Below are 17149 nucleotides of genomic sequence, written 5' to 3'. Positions count from 1 at the left end.
CTGACAACCAAAATTCTTAGTTCTGTTATTAAAGGCTGAATAAATAAAAACGCACAGTACCTGCAGTAACAGCGTAATTAGTCAGTTTATTTGTTTTGATCACATCCAGGTTCGGCCTTTATTGAGATGTGCTCAAGCTTCAACCACCTCTGATTGATAAACAAGCCGTGTTGTGTCTTTGCATGGTGTTACGTAGCCGTCAGCACCCCCCCGTCCATCTCCACCATAATGACACTGATTTCACGTAGCTCATGTTACCCATTACTGATAAATGTCAGGGGGAAATATGGTAATTGACATTTACAGGTGGCAGAGGAGGGAGCCACTCGGTGCTGTGAGATTCATACAGACTGTGGCAGGGACATAAGTGATGCATGGCCTTACAAATGTTAGTTGAATAACACCTCCAGCCTGGGCCCCTAATGACCATGTTGGAGGATATTAGAGGACAGGTCTTGTTAACATTGTGATAGAGAGAACAATGGCTGTCATCTGTCAGCAGTGTTGAACATATGGTGATGTGCACGGGGGGAAGTGGTTACAGTGTCAAATACATCTCTGAACAGTCGTCCTGATGGTTGAGTACATTAATACAAAGTATAAATGTCAGAACACAGTCATCTTTGCTTCAAGCTATTTTTTTTTATATGGATTTAGTAGATTTGTTGGATTAGGGCTTCTTTTGGACGCCACTGTCAAGACAACTTATTTTAACATTTAATGTCCCCCTCCACTCAAACATTGGTTTGTCTTCTGTTTTTGTTCCCTAAAATGTTTGACTTTAATCCTGACTTGTATCTGTACATCTCCTCTGTGCATTTACCCCAAAATCTGAGATTCAAATGTAATTCGGGGAGACCATCAGTGTTGGGCAGTAGCGTCCCTGCAAGTAGCGACATCACTAACTTGACTACATTTCTCAGTAGCAACGTCACTACTTTCTAAGTCAAAAAGCTTTTCAGTAGCCGAGTAGCGTCGACAAAAGTTACAAGCTATTTTTCACAGGAAAAGCTCTGATGTGCAGTAGACTTTTTTCCTGTGGAGGTCTGGATTAAATTAAGCATAATAAAACTGAGGATAAGTTGTGTGACTGACGCCAGCACCACCGCGAGGTATGTGGTCGAGGGAAGCACCTCAGTATGACATCACAAACTAATCCTTCAGTTTATTCTGCTCACCGCAAGACCCGCCCTACTCTGCCTCTGATTGGCTACATTGCTTTTCTTGACACACCTCTCTCATGTCTCGCCACAGACTGTACATATTTAGTAGATTTGCAGTGGACACCAGAGAAACAGACACAACAAGAGCCGAGAAAAGAGCTGAGAGACAGAGGCATACTGATGTCACGTGTTATTTCCAGGACATGTTCTAAAGTCCCAAAAAAAGAACAGTTTTAATTTAGGTCTGTTATTTTTTTATTGTTTTATTGACTGAAAAATTGATTTTGGAATTCTGTTTGTGAATTAGTGACAGAGCCAGAGAGCCGACTGAAAGAGGCCGAGACAGAGAAATGTGTTAAATAGGAAGAGGAGAGAGAAAGATAAAGCGCAATGGGCCGACTGATGATGTCATGTTATTGAAGGAAATGTTCAAATGTCAAAAAAGCCACCAAAAAAGTTTTAATATATGTCTGTTATTTTATAATTTACAGTAATTAAGTTAGTTAACTGTTTTTCCCTGCCTATTTGTTTGGCTGACAGTTTTTCAGATCACTGAAATTTGACATAAAGAAAAGAAAAAAAAGTAGCATCGCAAGTACGAAGCTACTTTTATCATTTTCGCGTAGCTTAGCTCGCTACATTTCTCTAGAGGTAGCTTCAATGTAGTGAAACCTTATTTTGATGTAGAGTTACTAGTAGCTAAGCCCACTACATTTTCCAAGTTGCGGACCATGGGTGTATAAATTAAACTGGATACAGCAGTGGAGGTGGAACCCAGTTCATTCCTATGAAAGTTGCTAAGTTGCATAAATAGAAAATGCTAACTACACCTAACCATTCTGATACGTCTGCTAGTCGCTGATTATGGTGCACAACAGACTCAACATCTGAGTCTGGGTCTGACTAAGGCTCAAACTTGTACAGCTGAATCTCTCCAATGTTTACTGTAATGCTAACGTTAGCCATCCTGATAGCACTTTCACTGGTCATCCTAGTGTGAGCAACAGTGGGAAAAGCGGAGTGCAGAACCGTCTGTGATGGGCGGGGCGGAGGCCAGAACCAGAATATCTCAATGAGGGAGAAAGAGTAGATCTGCTTCTGCTATTAAACCCTGATCACACAGAATGCGTTTTGGCAGCTGAAGGCGGCTTTTTGTAATTGTTTTTAATGAGAAGCCTTTTACTTGTTCTAGCGTTGCTACGCGCCTCACATTTCTGTGCTCTAGGCACCTGGTGTTTTTTCTGGGGCGCTCTGAACTCCTTGAGTTAGAAAAAACTTCAACCCAAAGCGGAAAAGCGCCTCACATCATCTCCGCTTTTTCCCATTGTCCAATCCGATGATTTGAGAGGCGGGCCTTCTGTGGTGGTCATGGCAACAAGTTCACAGATGGTAAACAATGGAGGACAAACTGGTGGTGCTCGGCAGGACCAATAGACTCCCTGTAGTTAGTGTTCATTTTTTGTATGCTAGGCCCGACGATAAACAGCAGGTTGTCAAACTGTCCCAGGGTCACCCTAAAGTATAGCCTATCTGGAAACAGCCATCATGGAGGAGAAGCTCCTGGACCAACTGGTGGTACTCCCCATGATCCACCCTCTTTTTTAGGGTCTCATGTACCCACACAGATTAAACTAAAATAAACAAACAGTAGATTGATTTATTTTTTTTGGCTAGTGGCCTAAAATTAAAAAAAAAAAAAAAAAAAGGGCAGTGCGGTGCGCCTCACATTTCTCAACCTTCAAAATGCTTTCTGTGTGATCAGGGCCTAATGTAGGAGAACGATGTTCAACAAAGCATCAGTATAAGTATGAGTATTAAAATGTGTCTGGAGGGGGACATTAATGAGTGTGTGTTTACTAAACAAGGAGACGGGCTGAGAGCTTAGAAAACCTGTAGAAAATGTGTAAGAAAAACCAGCACATAAGAAATTCAAAGAAAATACATTTCATTATAATATCAGGTATTTATTTCTTTGCAGTATATGAAATGCCCTACTTTGAGAAAAAACAGCTTTTCACCCCTGAATAGTCTCTTTTGTTTTAAAACTTTTTCTTTGCAAATTTTGAGATACAGGCAGTACATTTACTCAAGTACTGTATTTAAGTGCAAATTTTTACTGTAGTATTTCCATTTTACTATTTTAATGTTTTACATTTCATTCACTCACAGGCAAATATTGTACTTTTACTCCAGTTTAACTTAAATTTCTTTTTTATTTTTACATTTTTTCATATCCGTCCTGTCCAGTGAAAGCCATGTATCTCCTGATGTTTTATTTCTGAACGTTTTTGATAGACTGAAGGATGAAGTGTTCCTTTATAGGTTGAGAAAATGTGTACATGGATGTAAACAATGCAGGTGTAAAAATATTCAAAAGATCAATTACACTGCACATATTTTGTGAGAGAAAAAATATATTTGACACATTTATTTGGCCTCAAGGGTACACACAATTCATTTATGTCAGAATGTAAACATACATTTTTCTTGTTTACAAGAAAACTCCACGGGGAAACTTTAAGGGGGAACTCGACAACACATCAGTGGAGCTTGTAAAAAACAAAGACTGATATCAAATGCTTATATAAAGAGGGTAAAAAAAACCAGAACAGGAGTTACAAATGTTAGAAAGGAACACATTTTTAGGTCTAGATTTCAGATTTCTTTTAATGTCATTGTACAAAGATGCAATACAATTCAGGTGCAATCAAGGACCAGGCACACGATGACTTTGGGGAAGACACTGTTTATGAATCTTGTGGTGGACACTTCAAACAGGTGAACTGTTGCCCTTCAAAAAAAAAGTTTGGTTGCAGAGTTTTAGAAAAAGAGACACAAGGTGAGTGAAGTGATGTGCTAATTTTAGATGTCATTTCACTACTGTTAGCTCAGGAGGCAGGTTGTGGCCTCTAATGCAGCCCCTGTCTGTCTTTTTAAAAGTCATTCATGCCGTTAACTAAAGCTACAATACCCTAAAAGTTACAGTAAGTTTTTATCCTCTAATGGGACCGGGTAGATTCCTTCTTGCTGAACCAAAGAAAGCAGCTTTGGCCCGGCTGGTTCATAAAGTCATTATTGTCTCTGCTCTGTTAGTGGGATTAGCACCCAGCAGGCGTGATGATGACAAATGAAGTTGTTTGTGGGGGATTAAGAAGACTTTGAGCTCTCTATGGATTTGAGTGTGATATAATATTTTGTGACACATTTTTGCATCAATTTTTTTTAGCTTTCCGTTGAATGAAAAAAAAAATTAGAATAAAGATTATAGGACAAGTCAAGCTAATAATTACCTCGGAGATTATGCAGATGAAGAGCAGATTGTTTCTGTAATGACACTGTGGAAAGCAAAAGATCAGCAGGAGCAGCCGCCGCGGACGGTTTGAGTCACCACCAACGTGTGCTTGAATCTGAAGTCATTTAAAGTTCTTTCAATTTATATTTGTCTGATTGCTCTAACATCATTAGTGTCAGCAGCTGATGAACAAACAGAAACATTTCATTTCAATCCAACAACTCAGGTGATTCTTCCAGAGAAAGAAGAACCATCTTTTTTTTTTCTTTTTTTTTTTGAGTAAATTCTTCCAACCTAACCTTCTGCCACGGCCCAGTTGGATTGAGAATTAATGGTCGCCATCCCTTTGGGAGGATGTGGAAGTGACGTGAAGTGTAATGATCTCAATCAGGGCCAGGGGTGAGAGACAGAACTAATCACTGAGCGCGCTCCACTACCATAATGCAGTCAGTCGCCCTAATGACCCTGGCGCTCCTGTCAAAGCCATTACTCTCCCCCGTAGTGAAAGGCACATCAAACCGCTGGGGCCCACTCATAATTGGACTAAACTTTGAGCTATGAGAGGACATTACACATGTCCTGTATTAATTTGGGTGCCAGATTTTTACATTGGTAATTATTTGAGGGCAGCTAGGGGGAGAGAGAGAGTGAGTGAGCTGACGACGTCTCGACTGCCGCGAGGGGGTCAAGAAGATGTGAATGTGTCCTGCATGTGTTGATGGTGCGACTGACTCGGCCCGTTACTTAGGTTTTATGCTTTTGTTTTCAAATAAGGATCCAGATGAGATAAAATGTTTTAAATATGTCTTAAAATATATATATAGGTAGTTGACCACAAAGTCCATGTAGTGGATATTCTGAGGGTTTCAGTCATAACACAGTCTCTGTCAGCAGATAGAGTTTATCATGGAATTGTACATTTATTTCCTCCATGTTGGTTTAAAAGGTTTAAAGTTCATTGTCGACCTTGTAAACAGCAGTTGAGTCTCACTACAGGGTCCATTTAGCAGCTGTTCTGGAGCTTTAATTCTCACATAATCCTCATCAGCAGATCCTCAAAAGTGACCTAGAGTCGTCTCCTTTGGTCTGAATCAGGGACTAATTCTGTTACAAAGTTGTATAATTGCCGAGAGTTGGTTTGTGTTCTCACAGCAGCATTTACAAGCGGACCAGATCAAATGCCTTGTGTGAGAAAGCTGCTCTTGATTGGTCAGAATTTCCATGTGGGAAAAATCCAGGAAGTAAAGCAAACGTTGAAGAAGAGTACACTTGCAAGATAAATGTGACACTTTCTAATGTCACAATGGAGGGACAACTACGCAGGTTGATTTTAGCGCTGCTCATCGTGGACTATATTGCTGTCATTGTTCATTTTAGTCAAAGCATACAGTTTGAAAACGAGGCGCGGCTCCAACTAGAAAACAATGTTTTGATGCATTGGATGTGCTGAATGTGCATATTAAGGCAGTACAGGAGGAGGTGCACATTAATAATCCTCCAGGACTGTAACATGCTCATGTTTAACCCAAACAATGTGTCATGTGACTGCAGTTGCTTCAGATCAAGGTCAAATACCATAGTTAAAGGTCCAGTGTGTAGGATTTAGGGGGATATATTGGTGAAATGGAATATAATATAGTATTTTTTCTTTAGTGTTTAATCACCTGAAAATGAGAATTGTTGTGTTTTTCTTTCCTAATTTAGCTTTTTATATCAACATAGGGAGCAGGTCCTTGTTTGTGGTGATCATCATGTTGCACCACCATGTTTCTACAGTAGCGCAGAACGGACAAACCAAACACTGGCTCTAGATAGGGACAGTCGCCTTTTTGTGTCGGCCACTGTAGTAAGAAGCCCAGACAGACAATGTTGTAAAAACATAGCTTTTCTAAACTGAATCGCGTTATTTGGTGTTTTTACCAGTTAAAATCACCTGGTGCTTTTTTTTTTTTTTTAAATCTTATTTTATTGGAAATGAAGAGACCTCTGTGGATAATTTGGCTCCAGGTCAAAACCTCCTGAGCTCCTGAAACTTAAGTTATCAGAGAAAAAAGGTGAAGTCACATAGCAGGTGCTGGGCGAGCAGTCTGTCTGTCTGTGATGTGCCAAAAAGTGTTCGAGAAGCACTGATTTGAAACATGAAAACTGCTTTATTCAGTGTTTTTACCAGTTGTACTCACCTGGGTCTCATTTATAAAACAGTGCGTAGGATCTATACTAAACATGTACGTACAGACAGAAAATAAATAGATCATCATCGTCAGTCAATTTCAATTCTGTTTTGTGCAACTTTTGTCTGTTTGTTTTGGAGAGGATGAGACCTCTGCGGATAATTCAACTCCTGGTAAAAACCTCCTCAACAGTGTACACTGCAAGGAATTGTAACCAGGAGAAATTTCAAGTGGTTACAGTCCTCGTTGCTGGACACTACTAAATCTCCTTAAATCTTACACACCATTCCTTTAATGCTAGTGGGGGCTCCTACTTTCAAGCACTTTGTAATTAAATGCAAAGTGCCATATATATATACATATATATATATATATGGTTTATTTTAAAAGTTTTACACCTTAAAGGAGACAAACGCTGCATCAATGCAGAATGACAAAGTGCTTTATCCACTCCCGGTTGCTTGAAATCGCTGTTTACTGTTGCAAAAGCCGCAGCTCCACTTGTACAGATCTCAGATAATAGCGCCCAAACCAAAGGGGAGACAACCTCTCCTCGCTTTTGCTCTCTTGTTTGCAGCTATTGTCCTGTTTGTAAGAAAATCAAGTTACAATCTCTCAGATATATCCATCATCTCACCTCTCTGGCTCGCGTTGGAAGCGTGAGGTGAGTCTGCGGGGATCTTGAAGAATTCTTTTGGTCTTGTGCTTACAGCGTCTTGAAGAGACATCAAGAGAAGCCCCATTGATTTTTTCTCTTTTGGCTTCTCCTAAATTTCTGTACAGAGAGCTAGCAGGGGGTCCTCCCTGTAGGTGCTGTTTCAATAGTGCCACTCAAAAATGGAGTGGGTCAAAACAGATTGCTTCAGTGGGAGGGGGGGAGGAGGGGGGGGAGAGAGGAACAAGCCCAAAAAGTTTACAGCAACTTTGTCTCACTTCTTTCTTGAGGTGTTTTCAGAGCACGCAAGTTTGTCAGAGTTTGGTGTGTTTTTCATGAGGCCTTGCCAGCATTTTCTGCTGACGCCGACTTAGAAGTGTAAATTAAAGGAAATTTCAGCGTCCCTCCGTAGTTCATTACTTGAGACTTACAATCTGTTCACAAGGGCCTCTGCAGACTTTATGGCTTAATTGATCTCTGATATATTTAGTTTTTATAGTAATTATTTGTTTATAATAAACACTTTGTTTAAAAGATATATCATTATAGAACTTATTAAGTTACTTCTCAGGCAGCAGTTTTGTGTTCTTGCAATGTATTTAAATAGTCAACATGCAGGTTTATACAGTTTAAAAGGCCATTGTAAAGTTTTAGGTTTAAGAATTTGCTTTAAACTTTGTGAAGTTAACACTGTTGGAGAGAAAAAAAATCAATTAAAGGAATACTTCACCTGCAAGATGATCCGCTGCCTTACAAACCATTTATAATCTGAAGTTCTGTCAGTGCCTCAGCAGCAGGGTCTCACCCATATTGTTTTATGATACAGACTCTTTTGTACTGAAGCTGCTGGTTTTCAATATCTTTAAATATGACCACAGTCAGTATTCATTGTTATTTTAGAGAACTGCACTCTGGTCAGGATGGAAAAAAATTCAGGAATTATCTGCTCATTGTTCAAACTGCTCCTGACACCTCTTAGTGTTCACAAGTGCATCAACATTAGTTGTGGAGAATCTTTCAGTGGGCCAGATTTGGCCCTTCGCTGGGCCGGATCTGATCCCCAGGCCGTATGTTTGACACCCCTGATCTAAAATATCGTTGTGAAACCTGATCATATTGCTAGTTAGCCCACCCCCATGCACTCTGCGTTCACTTACACTTTCCATTAACATGCCTGTCTATCAGCAAACTGCATCATATGGTCGTTACTCTAAATATATTTTATTCTGTAAGTTCACGCTGAACCCGACTGAGATGGTGTTAATATACTGTTGAGCGTCTCTGTCAGTCACACCACGCCAGCGCGTGTAGCATCAACTGTAATACTGTAACACTGAGAACTCCAGTGAGGCTGCACTTTGTGCCCCAGGTCACAGAGAGAGTCGGGAGGAGGGGGTGGGGGGCAGAGAGGGTGAGAAGAAGGTCGAGAGTGACTTACAGAGAGACACAGAGGAAGGAGAGGTGGAGGAAGGGAGAGGGAAAACAACTTGGTTGCCGTGGTGTCGGCAGCATCCTGTAGGTTAGCTGGGAGCTGTGATTACTCACAATGTGTGTTTAATTAATTAGCCTGTGTGGAGATGGCATGCTGTTCATCAGGGTTTCTGTCAATACCTCTCCATCCCAGGTTCAACCCCGCTGCCACCGCCTGCACACAGCTTCTTTCATCTCATAGAAATATACTCCAGAGAGATGCGATGTGTAAGCGCACTGTGTGGGAAGTTGGGGGAGTTAGTTAATGAGGAGTAAGAAGTGTCTCGGATGTAAAATAGTTATACTTCTGTTCAGGCTGTTGAGAAGCTTTACGTGTTCTCCAGACATCAGCAGGATATAAATGTGACCCCAGAGCCATAAAACATCATATTTCTATACTGAAAACAGCGCATGGTAGAGCTGCAGCAGGCGCTCAACAGTAGTGGATAAGCACGCTGACACCAGGATGTAGAGTCATTTGAAGAAGGCCCAAACTGTAGGCTTTAAGTAGGAGGAGCTGAGAATCACTTTCCACAAACTCAACATTGTTCGTAGCACCTGAACTAAAGGTTCAATTCTGTCTTTCAGGACGCCTCCATCGCACATCGTTTCCATGTTATGAGGGAGAAGCACCCTGAGAAGTTCAACAGCAGGTAAGTTTGCTTCTTTGTCAGTACAGAAGATGTGAGTTATTGACCCAGTGGTTCCCAACTGCTCTCGTCTCAGTGTCCATACAGTTATCAAGTATTGTAAAGGAGTTACTGCTAGTTAAGGCTGCTAATACTGCACACAGCAACTGATTTAAAAAAGGAATCTACAGCTGCAGTGCTGAAAATCTTCCTTCCTCCCTTCTCATTTAGTCAAAGTAGAACCAAACAAAATATATTTCGTTTTATACTTGTGTTCAACCAGTTGTGGAGTTAACTTCCTTTCAGTCTCTTCTACAACCAGCAAAGACTTAAAACAGACCTACTGCCAAATTGTCCCAGTGCTCACTCGTGGTAGTGCAGCAAAATAAACTCTAGAAAGCATTTTCTCTATTGATCACCATTAAAAAGAGAGAATAAAACTGTTGCCAGGATTCCTCAAAGTGGAAACAAGGTCAGTTATGACTCTTTGCATTATGAGTTTTTACCCATAAAGTTTTATCTTTGAAAAATTTCCCAGAGTCAAGAAAAGTGCCAAGAGATTTTCCATGCAGTTTTCTTTTAGTTGGGCAGTGCTAGCAGGAGAAACACTAGTGAGCATGTGCAGTAAGTAACCAAGAAGCTAGAGAACTTTAACCTATGCCCTCGGCAAGCAAACTGTTGCGTCTTTAAGTCCAGTTCTTATAATCAAATTTACATCCATGCAGCAAACGGAGGTTGCTGTGTGTTGTGTCGTTAGAAAGATGGAAATGATTTATTAAAGTTGTATAAAAGCAGTATACCAGAAATCTCTTCCAATTGGAAGTAAAGACGACCCACTGTATTATGTTCTATCTGAACTCGTTATCATGTTCAAGGTGTGAAAAAAAGAGGTTGTAAATTTTTCTTGAGACGGATGGAGCCTTCCAGCTCTTTCACTCTACAAAAACTATGCTCTGGTGTGTATTCTATATAAACAGTATATTCTGTATTCACTTATAACCCTTGTCCACCAAAATAAGCACGTTTACGCAGGTTTTTTTAGACACAGGTAAACCTGCTGCTTGTGGTTTTTCTTGGTGTGTCACGTTTGACATCACGGAAAGGCCGAAAAACAGGTAAACCGTAGAGAGGAGCATGGAGGCCTATGAAAACTTTATGATGGTTACTTCTTTTCATATATCTCTTACTTTTTAGTCTCTCAAACTCGTTGCAGGCTAATTTGGATCAATGTTTTAGCACTGCTTGGGCAGAGACGGACAGTATTTACATCATCATTACATCTTGCCGAAAAAGGAGCTAAAATTAATATGTTCACTCAGGTGTTGTGGTCCAAGATGTTAGCGGGTGTTAGAAGAGTATTCATGCAAAAGGAAGAGGGGCTTTATATTTTAAAACTTAGGAACTGACCTCACAATGTTTTCAGGAGACCAGAGCTGCCCCTTCAGAGTTTTAAATCTTCTACCTTTATTGCCGATGTTGTTAATTTCGTTGACGAACATTTTTCATCACCATAACCCCCATCCTTTTTTACCATGACGAAAACGAGACGATGATGAGCTAAAAACAGAACTTGATAATAAAAGCTAAGACAAAATCGATGCTTAATTTTTGATGACGAGACAAGATGTGACAAAAATGTTCATGGTGGACTATCAGACACTGAGAGCCGAGACCAGTCGTGTTTAGCTAGCCAGCAAAAACACTTAGAGCAGCATCAGCTGTTGGTGAGTTGTGAGCTGTAATTCAGCAGTAAATAATCAGACGTGTGTCTGACTGTGGATGGTGGAGCTGCTGAATGGATTTGTGGAGTTTGTTAGTTGCAGTGGTTGCTGTTAGCAGTTAGCTCCGCCTGTTGGCCGCTGAACAGCAGTGGGGAATGACAAAGAAAGTTTAGTTTAAATCACCAACTCTGTGAGAGGACGTGAGTTTAAACCTCCAGACAAACATGTTGCAGATGAAGAAAGAATTCAGGCTTTAATCAAGTTATTCCTCTGCTTCTTAACAGTCAGTTGGATAAGTCAGAGTTTACAATGAACCTGGGGACAAATCCTAGTTGTCCCACATTAGTTATCTGTCCTGTCAAAGTCTTTGAGATCATAAATAGAGAGATGTTGAGCTTTTTAAATGGTGATCAGTAAGTGTGTGTCCGTAAATCAGCCCTTTCACCTGTCAAACACTGCTGGAGAAAGTGTGCAGAAATGTTTATACAACCTGTCACCTTGATTATAATTTCTGATGCATGAATTAGCCTCACTGGATTAGTTTAAGGGTAAAAAACATATAGAAAACATAATTTTGTCAACTAAAACTAGACTGAAATTAAGAAGGGTAAAAATGTGACTTAAACTAAGAAGCATTTTTGTCTCCAGACTAAGACTAAATCTAAAATAGCTGTCAAATGAGCACTGGAGTAGAGGCCTGAGTACGAGGCTGCGTAATCTCCAGGCTCCTTGAATAGAGTTAATGTTCCCTCTTTTTATTTTTAAACCAGCAACCATGATGGAGATAAGTCTACATTTTTAAAAAGGTAAAAAGCAAATATCAGTCTCTTCCCAGTCCAAACAAACCTACAGTGAATTCACAGCCTCTCCCTCAGCGTGTCCCCTTCCTGACAGCAGACAGCGTACCTGCTCTGGAGCTCAGCGTGACGGATGGACGGGCCTCATATTTAGCATTTGTGATTACCTCGAGGAGATGCGTTCACCTTTGGAGATGAACAAATGTGGCATCTATGTTTCCATCAATATTTAACGTCTCCCATACGTCTCCACTAGCGCCAGGGAGTAATTGCAGGCCTAATTGAATTTGCTTGGCTAGTTTGACATCATGGATCAGTCAGACTGATGACACACAGCCTCCTAATAATCCCATTTGTACTCATTATCATATTTTACCCTGGTCTTAGTACAACATTTAGCCAACTACCCCTCTGCTGCTTGTTGCTTGAACATGTCGGCGAAGTGGTCCAAAGGGAAGTGACGGTGGTTTCAGATAAACACAGGCCTGTTGTTTAATAGTTACAGATGGTCATGTGGGATGTGGAGAGGCTGTTAAGTTATCTGAATTTTCTGATTGAACAAAGAGGGTGTAACTCCAACATGTGGACACACAGCTTGTACATTTTCCTGCTCCAGTGTTGTTTCTCTCACATTCAGTCACACAGACTGCATCTCTGTTGTTTCACACTGGTTTTTGAGCCTTTTGTGAAAAATGATTTAGATATTTTAAGAAAATGATTCCGTCTGTTATTTGAATTCAATTAATAATTCAGGAGGGGGAATGGGTTTAGGATCTCTCTATTACACACTATCCTTGCCAATTCAATAATGCATGATTATAGTTTTTCAAGGTAGCATAGATTTTGTTGGATTTGTCCAAAGGGCTCGTGTCCATTGGAAGCGTATTGCAACTCATCACAGAGTCATTTTCCTGCAGCTGGAAGCTTATTCTCAGGAACTTTGGTGACAGCGGAGGCAGCGTGTCTTTATTTTACTCTTATCTGCAATTGAAATATGTTTTTGGTGAGAATTAATGAAAAAGAAAAGATATTTTTGATGAGTTTTTAACAAGATTTAAGCACCATTAAACTTAGACAGTCACACTGGAAGCTTTTTGTCAAATAAACAAATGATAACCCCAGAATTTAGGTTTTTTTCTGTAGAGATAGTGAGAGGTCAAGAGACAGAGACTCAACAATAAATAAATAATAAAAACCACAATGGTAAGGATAATAATTCCAAACATTTTTCAGAAACATCCGACTACCTGCAAAACATAGACATTAAATTAACTACAGAGCACAATACGAACAAAAACAAGTTTTCCATCAGATGCGAGTGACAAATAAATAAATAAATAAAGTTATATCTTGAGTTGTAAATTGTGAAGTTATTTTGCATTTAAATCATCTTTTCACACGAAGACGACCCAGAACAGAAACAGCATCTTCACATGTGGTATTACACCAAACCAAATTAGAATTAACAGCTTTTTAACAGTTACACAACCTCCCTGCTCCTTTTCCAGATGTGGAATGTAATTAATTACTGCTCCACCTGATTCATTTTATCATATATATCCTAACTTTGTGTTTTCTGTCAGAAAGTAGGAACTATCTTCAGAGCTGTCTTTGTTGCTTCCTGCTGCTGTTCACCTCATTTTACAGTAAACAAGGTCGTCTTGAAGCAATATTTGAATGTGTGTAAAACCCTGATGAAAATCTGACCTGGCTCTGACATATCTGGGTGTGTTCACACTTCACAATAAATTCATTATCATGCAGAAAAGAAGCGGCTTGAAATTTAAATGTCTAATTATTCAATGTTTCAAAAGTAGACTCGGAGTGGATTTACCTAATATTGTTTATTTTATAATGTCATTAAAAGGGAGTGAAAAGATGATTGTTACTGTAAAAGGTCTTGTAAAGTAGATTTGGAGCCTTTTTTTTTGCAAAAGTTTTATTTCAATGTATGTTATTGAAATAATTATGTATTTTAGTTTGTGATGCTTAAATTTAGTTAATTTCTTGATAAATATTCTACGTTTTCTCAGGATAAAGTATAATCTAACATCAAAAGTATTTACTGAAGCATTTTATGCCCCTTTCGAGACCAACCTGCATCAATCTCTGCATCATACAATTACTTTAACATCTCCTGTTTGATACAAAAAATACTAGAAAAAGAATAAAAATCTCCTTCTCATCATGTTCAGCCTGCAAACAAAATGTACTTTGGACTAACAGCGCTGTTGACAGAAGAATAAATAATGTATCTGAACAGCATCTTCGCACGTTTTTCAAAGATAAAAGACAGTAATTGTCAAATGAACAAAAAGTAAAAGAGCAGTCCAACCATTGAAAAACATGGTTCTCAGACCCTCTCCAACAATGCAGTTTTTTATTGAAGTATGAATAAAAAACAAAAATAATGATAAAATCACATTTTAAAAAATTAATTAATAAATTAATTAATTTCTATTTTATTTCTCTTGTTTTAGGGGGAAAAAATCACACAAATAGAAACAAAAAGAAAATCTAAGATATAAGGATATAAAGTACTCAACTTTTTTTTTTTTAAAAAGGGATAAAATATAACAAATAAAATATGGAAAAAAAGTGAGATAAATCAGTGGTTGCATAAAGAGACTGAATGTAAACAGGAATGTACTGTTTTAAATATATATACGTAACGATATCAAAGCCACAGAGATTTGTTAAGTAATCAATTAGTCTATTGAAAGAAAATTAATGACCAGTTATTTTGATAATTTATTAATAGTTTCAGTCATTTTAAAAGTAATAATGTCGAATATTTGCTGGTTCCAGCTTCTTCAGTGTGAAACTTTTCTGCTTTTCTTCGTCATTTATGACAGTAAATGTGGTTTTATAGACGACACTTTGGGCTCTGGAAAATTTTGATGATCGTTTTTTGACATTTTATCTCCAAAAGAATAATCTTAAAAATAACTGGCAGATTAATCGATAATAAAAATAATCATTAGTTGCAGCAGTTAGTAATATACATGGAATAAAATGCTCATTTTTATGTATTTATATTGTTATCATGTATTTCTGAAACCTTGCCTTTGCTCTTTAACTGGCCTCAAAGTCAAATTAAATAGCTACTTAACTTGTAAGATTTCCGTACGAATTTGAAAAAGAAAAATGTCAAACGTTGAATTATTAGATTTTAATATCTGACAGCAGTAATGGCTCTTCACTTCCCATATGTACCAAATCTATACGTTTTGTCGCTGGTTTGACCTTAAAGAGACTGAATATTTAATGAGCTCTAATTACAGCCAAACAACATCATGTAGCTTTTCTTAATTATGAAATGAGGGGATTTTGTTGATGAAATGCAGGGGTCATACACTCTCTCTTCCCCCCTTCATTTCTCTCGTTCTATCTATCTTCTGTATTTGCACCTTGGGGTGATTACCAGGGCAAAGGTGTGAAGATTTGACACTCGGCAGATAGATTCATTTACTGCCACTGCCGGACCTGGAGGTGATAATGAGGTTGAGGATTAAAAGCAGACAATCAGTCGGCCCGTGACGAGGGCCGCGCCACCTCCTCCCCCATCGCCACTCCTCCTCCTCCGCCTTGTTAAAATATACTACTCCCTTTTTTTTCACCCCGTTTTTTGCTGATCTCCTATGTAATTACACGCTAATCTCTGACTCTGAGGGAAAGAGACGGATAGTGAGGGGGACGAGGAAAGAGAGGTGGAGGAAGAGAAGGAGAAAGGGTTTAGAAAATTAAGAACTTTGTGCTGTCGTAGTTACATTCTTATATACTGTTCATTCTTATTTTGACAGACATGACTTTACATTTCTTTTTAGGACAGGTTTTATTAACTCAATGTACAATGTTACAATGTAACTCATGTCCAATAAAGTGACACCAACTGTAGGCACAGTAACGGTAACAAAAGACATAATTTCTGTTTTAACATTTTGACTTCTCGAGCAAAACTGTCACACTTAAGTTCATGTATATCCAAAATAATTAAGTCAACAATTTAATTTTTAAAAGAAACAGGAGATCATTTTGTGCAGGTCTCGATTAGATAGCACCACCATTTACCCTCTTCTACATTACTCCTGAACAATGAAGTGCCTTTGTGCTTTTGTGTCATTGATAGCCATGAACAGAGGAATTATGAGTTTGGGTTGTCCGTCCATTCATCCGTCACATTCTGATGATCCCGATTTCTCAAGAAGGCCTTGAGAGAATTTAGCACAAACATCCATTTAGACACAATGATGAACTAATTAGATATTGGTGGTCAAAGGTCAAGGTCATTGTGACCTGGTCTGTCTCATTCTTGTGAATGCCATATCTCAAGAACACCTCGAGAGAATTCCTTCAAATTTGGCACAAACGTCACTTGGACTCTATAAACTGATTAGATTTTGGTGGTCAAAGGTCACTGTGATTTCACAAAACATGTTTTCGTCCATAACTCAAGACTTCTTCAGCTAACTATGACAAATTTTCACATAAATGTCTGATAGGATAAAATGATGAAGTGATGACATTTTATATCCAAAAGGTCAGAGGTCAAAGGTCAACTTCACTGTGACATCATAATGTTCTGCAAAAACACTTTTCTGGCCATTACTCAACAACTCGGGAACAGAAGGGGAGACACTTATCTTGGGTGGCTACCCTAGAAACTGTGTTGATTGTTTAAATCTTCTGTGCTGCCAGGTTGAAGATTTGTGTGAAGCATCCACGTTTTAGAATTTGTAGCTTCTTTGCAGCAACATCCATATTTGAAGCATTGTCTACAGTCATAGCTACATATGAGTCTGGACAGACGTGGGTGTAAACTGTAGCTGCAACTTGACTAGTCTGCGGAGGCATGCAACTGTGAGATGGTAGTATTAGTTGGGGGGTTTTTTCTCGCTGTTTAAAGACGAATCTGTCAATATAGGAGGTGCCCCGTTTTGGCTTAATTTTAATTTTTGCATTTTATCCAATCTACATCAAATATCTGTCAAATTTCATCAAAACTGCCATAATGCTTAAACGCATTGTGCAACTCCAACCAAATTTAGAATAGGGATGGGCAGCACAAGCAAAAACACTATTCGAAAATCATGGCAACTATTCAACAATTTTTCGAATAATCGCCCCCCCCCTCCCGGAGCCATGCACACAGAGATCCATTCATCTTTAAAGGCCCGAACATACTCAGGCGGAACATACGCGGAACGGACTTCGCGGAGGTCCGCGCGGACTCAAAGTGGACGTCCGCAAG

At 39.1% G+C, this 17149-nt stretch overlaps 1 protein-coding gene across 1 annotated transcript in view; it reads left to right on the top strand.

Moving 5' to 3' along the window:
• The window catches only part of dgkb (diacylglycerol kinase, beta), a 109754-nt gene that overhangs the window by 58912 nt on the left and 33693 nt on the right, over positions 1–17149 (top strand). Inside the window, exon 20 of the mRNA XM_050046912.1 lies at positions 9340–9404. Coding sequence (XP_049902869.1) covers positions 9340–9404 — 65 coding nt within the window. The remainder of the gene's footprint in view (positions 1–9339; positions 9405–17149) is intronic.

Source organism: Epinephelus moara, chromosome 6, assembly GCF_006386435.1.
Source record: "Epinephelus moara isolate mb chromosome 6, YSFRI_EMoa_1.0, whole genome shotgun sequence".
In the NCBI taxonomy this organism is placed as follows: domain Eukaryota; kingdom Metazoa; phylum Chordata; class Actinopteri; order Perciformes; family Serranidae; genus Epinephelus; species Epinephelus moara.
This window is presented reverse-complemented; position numbering and strand designations above follow the sequence as displayed.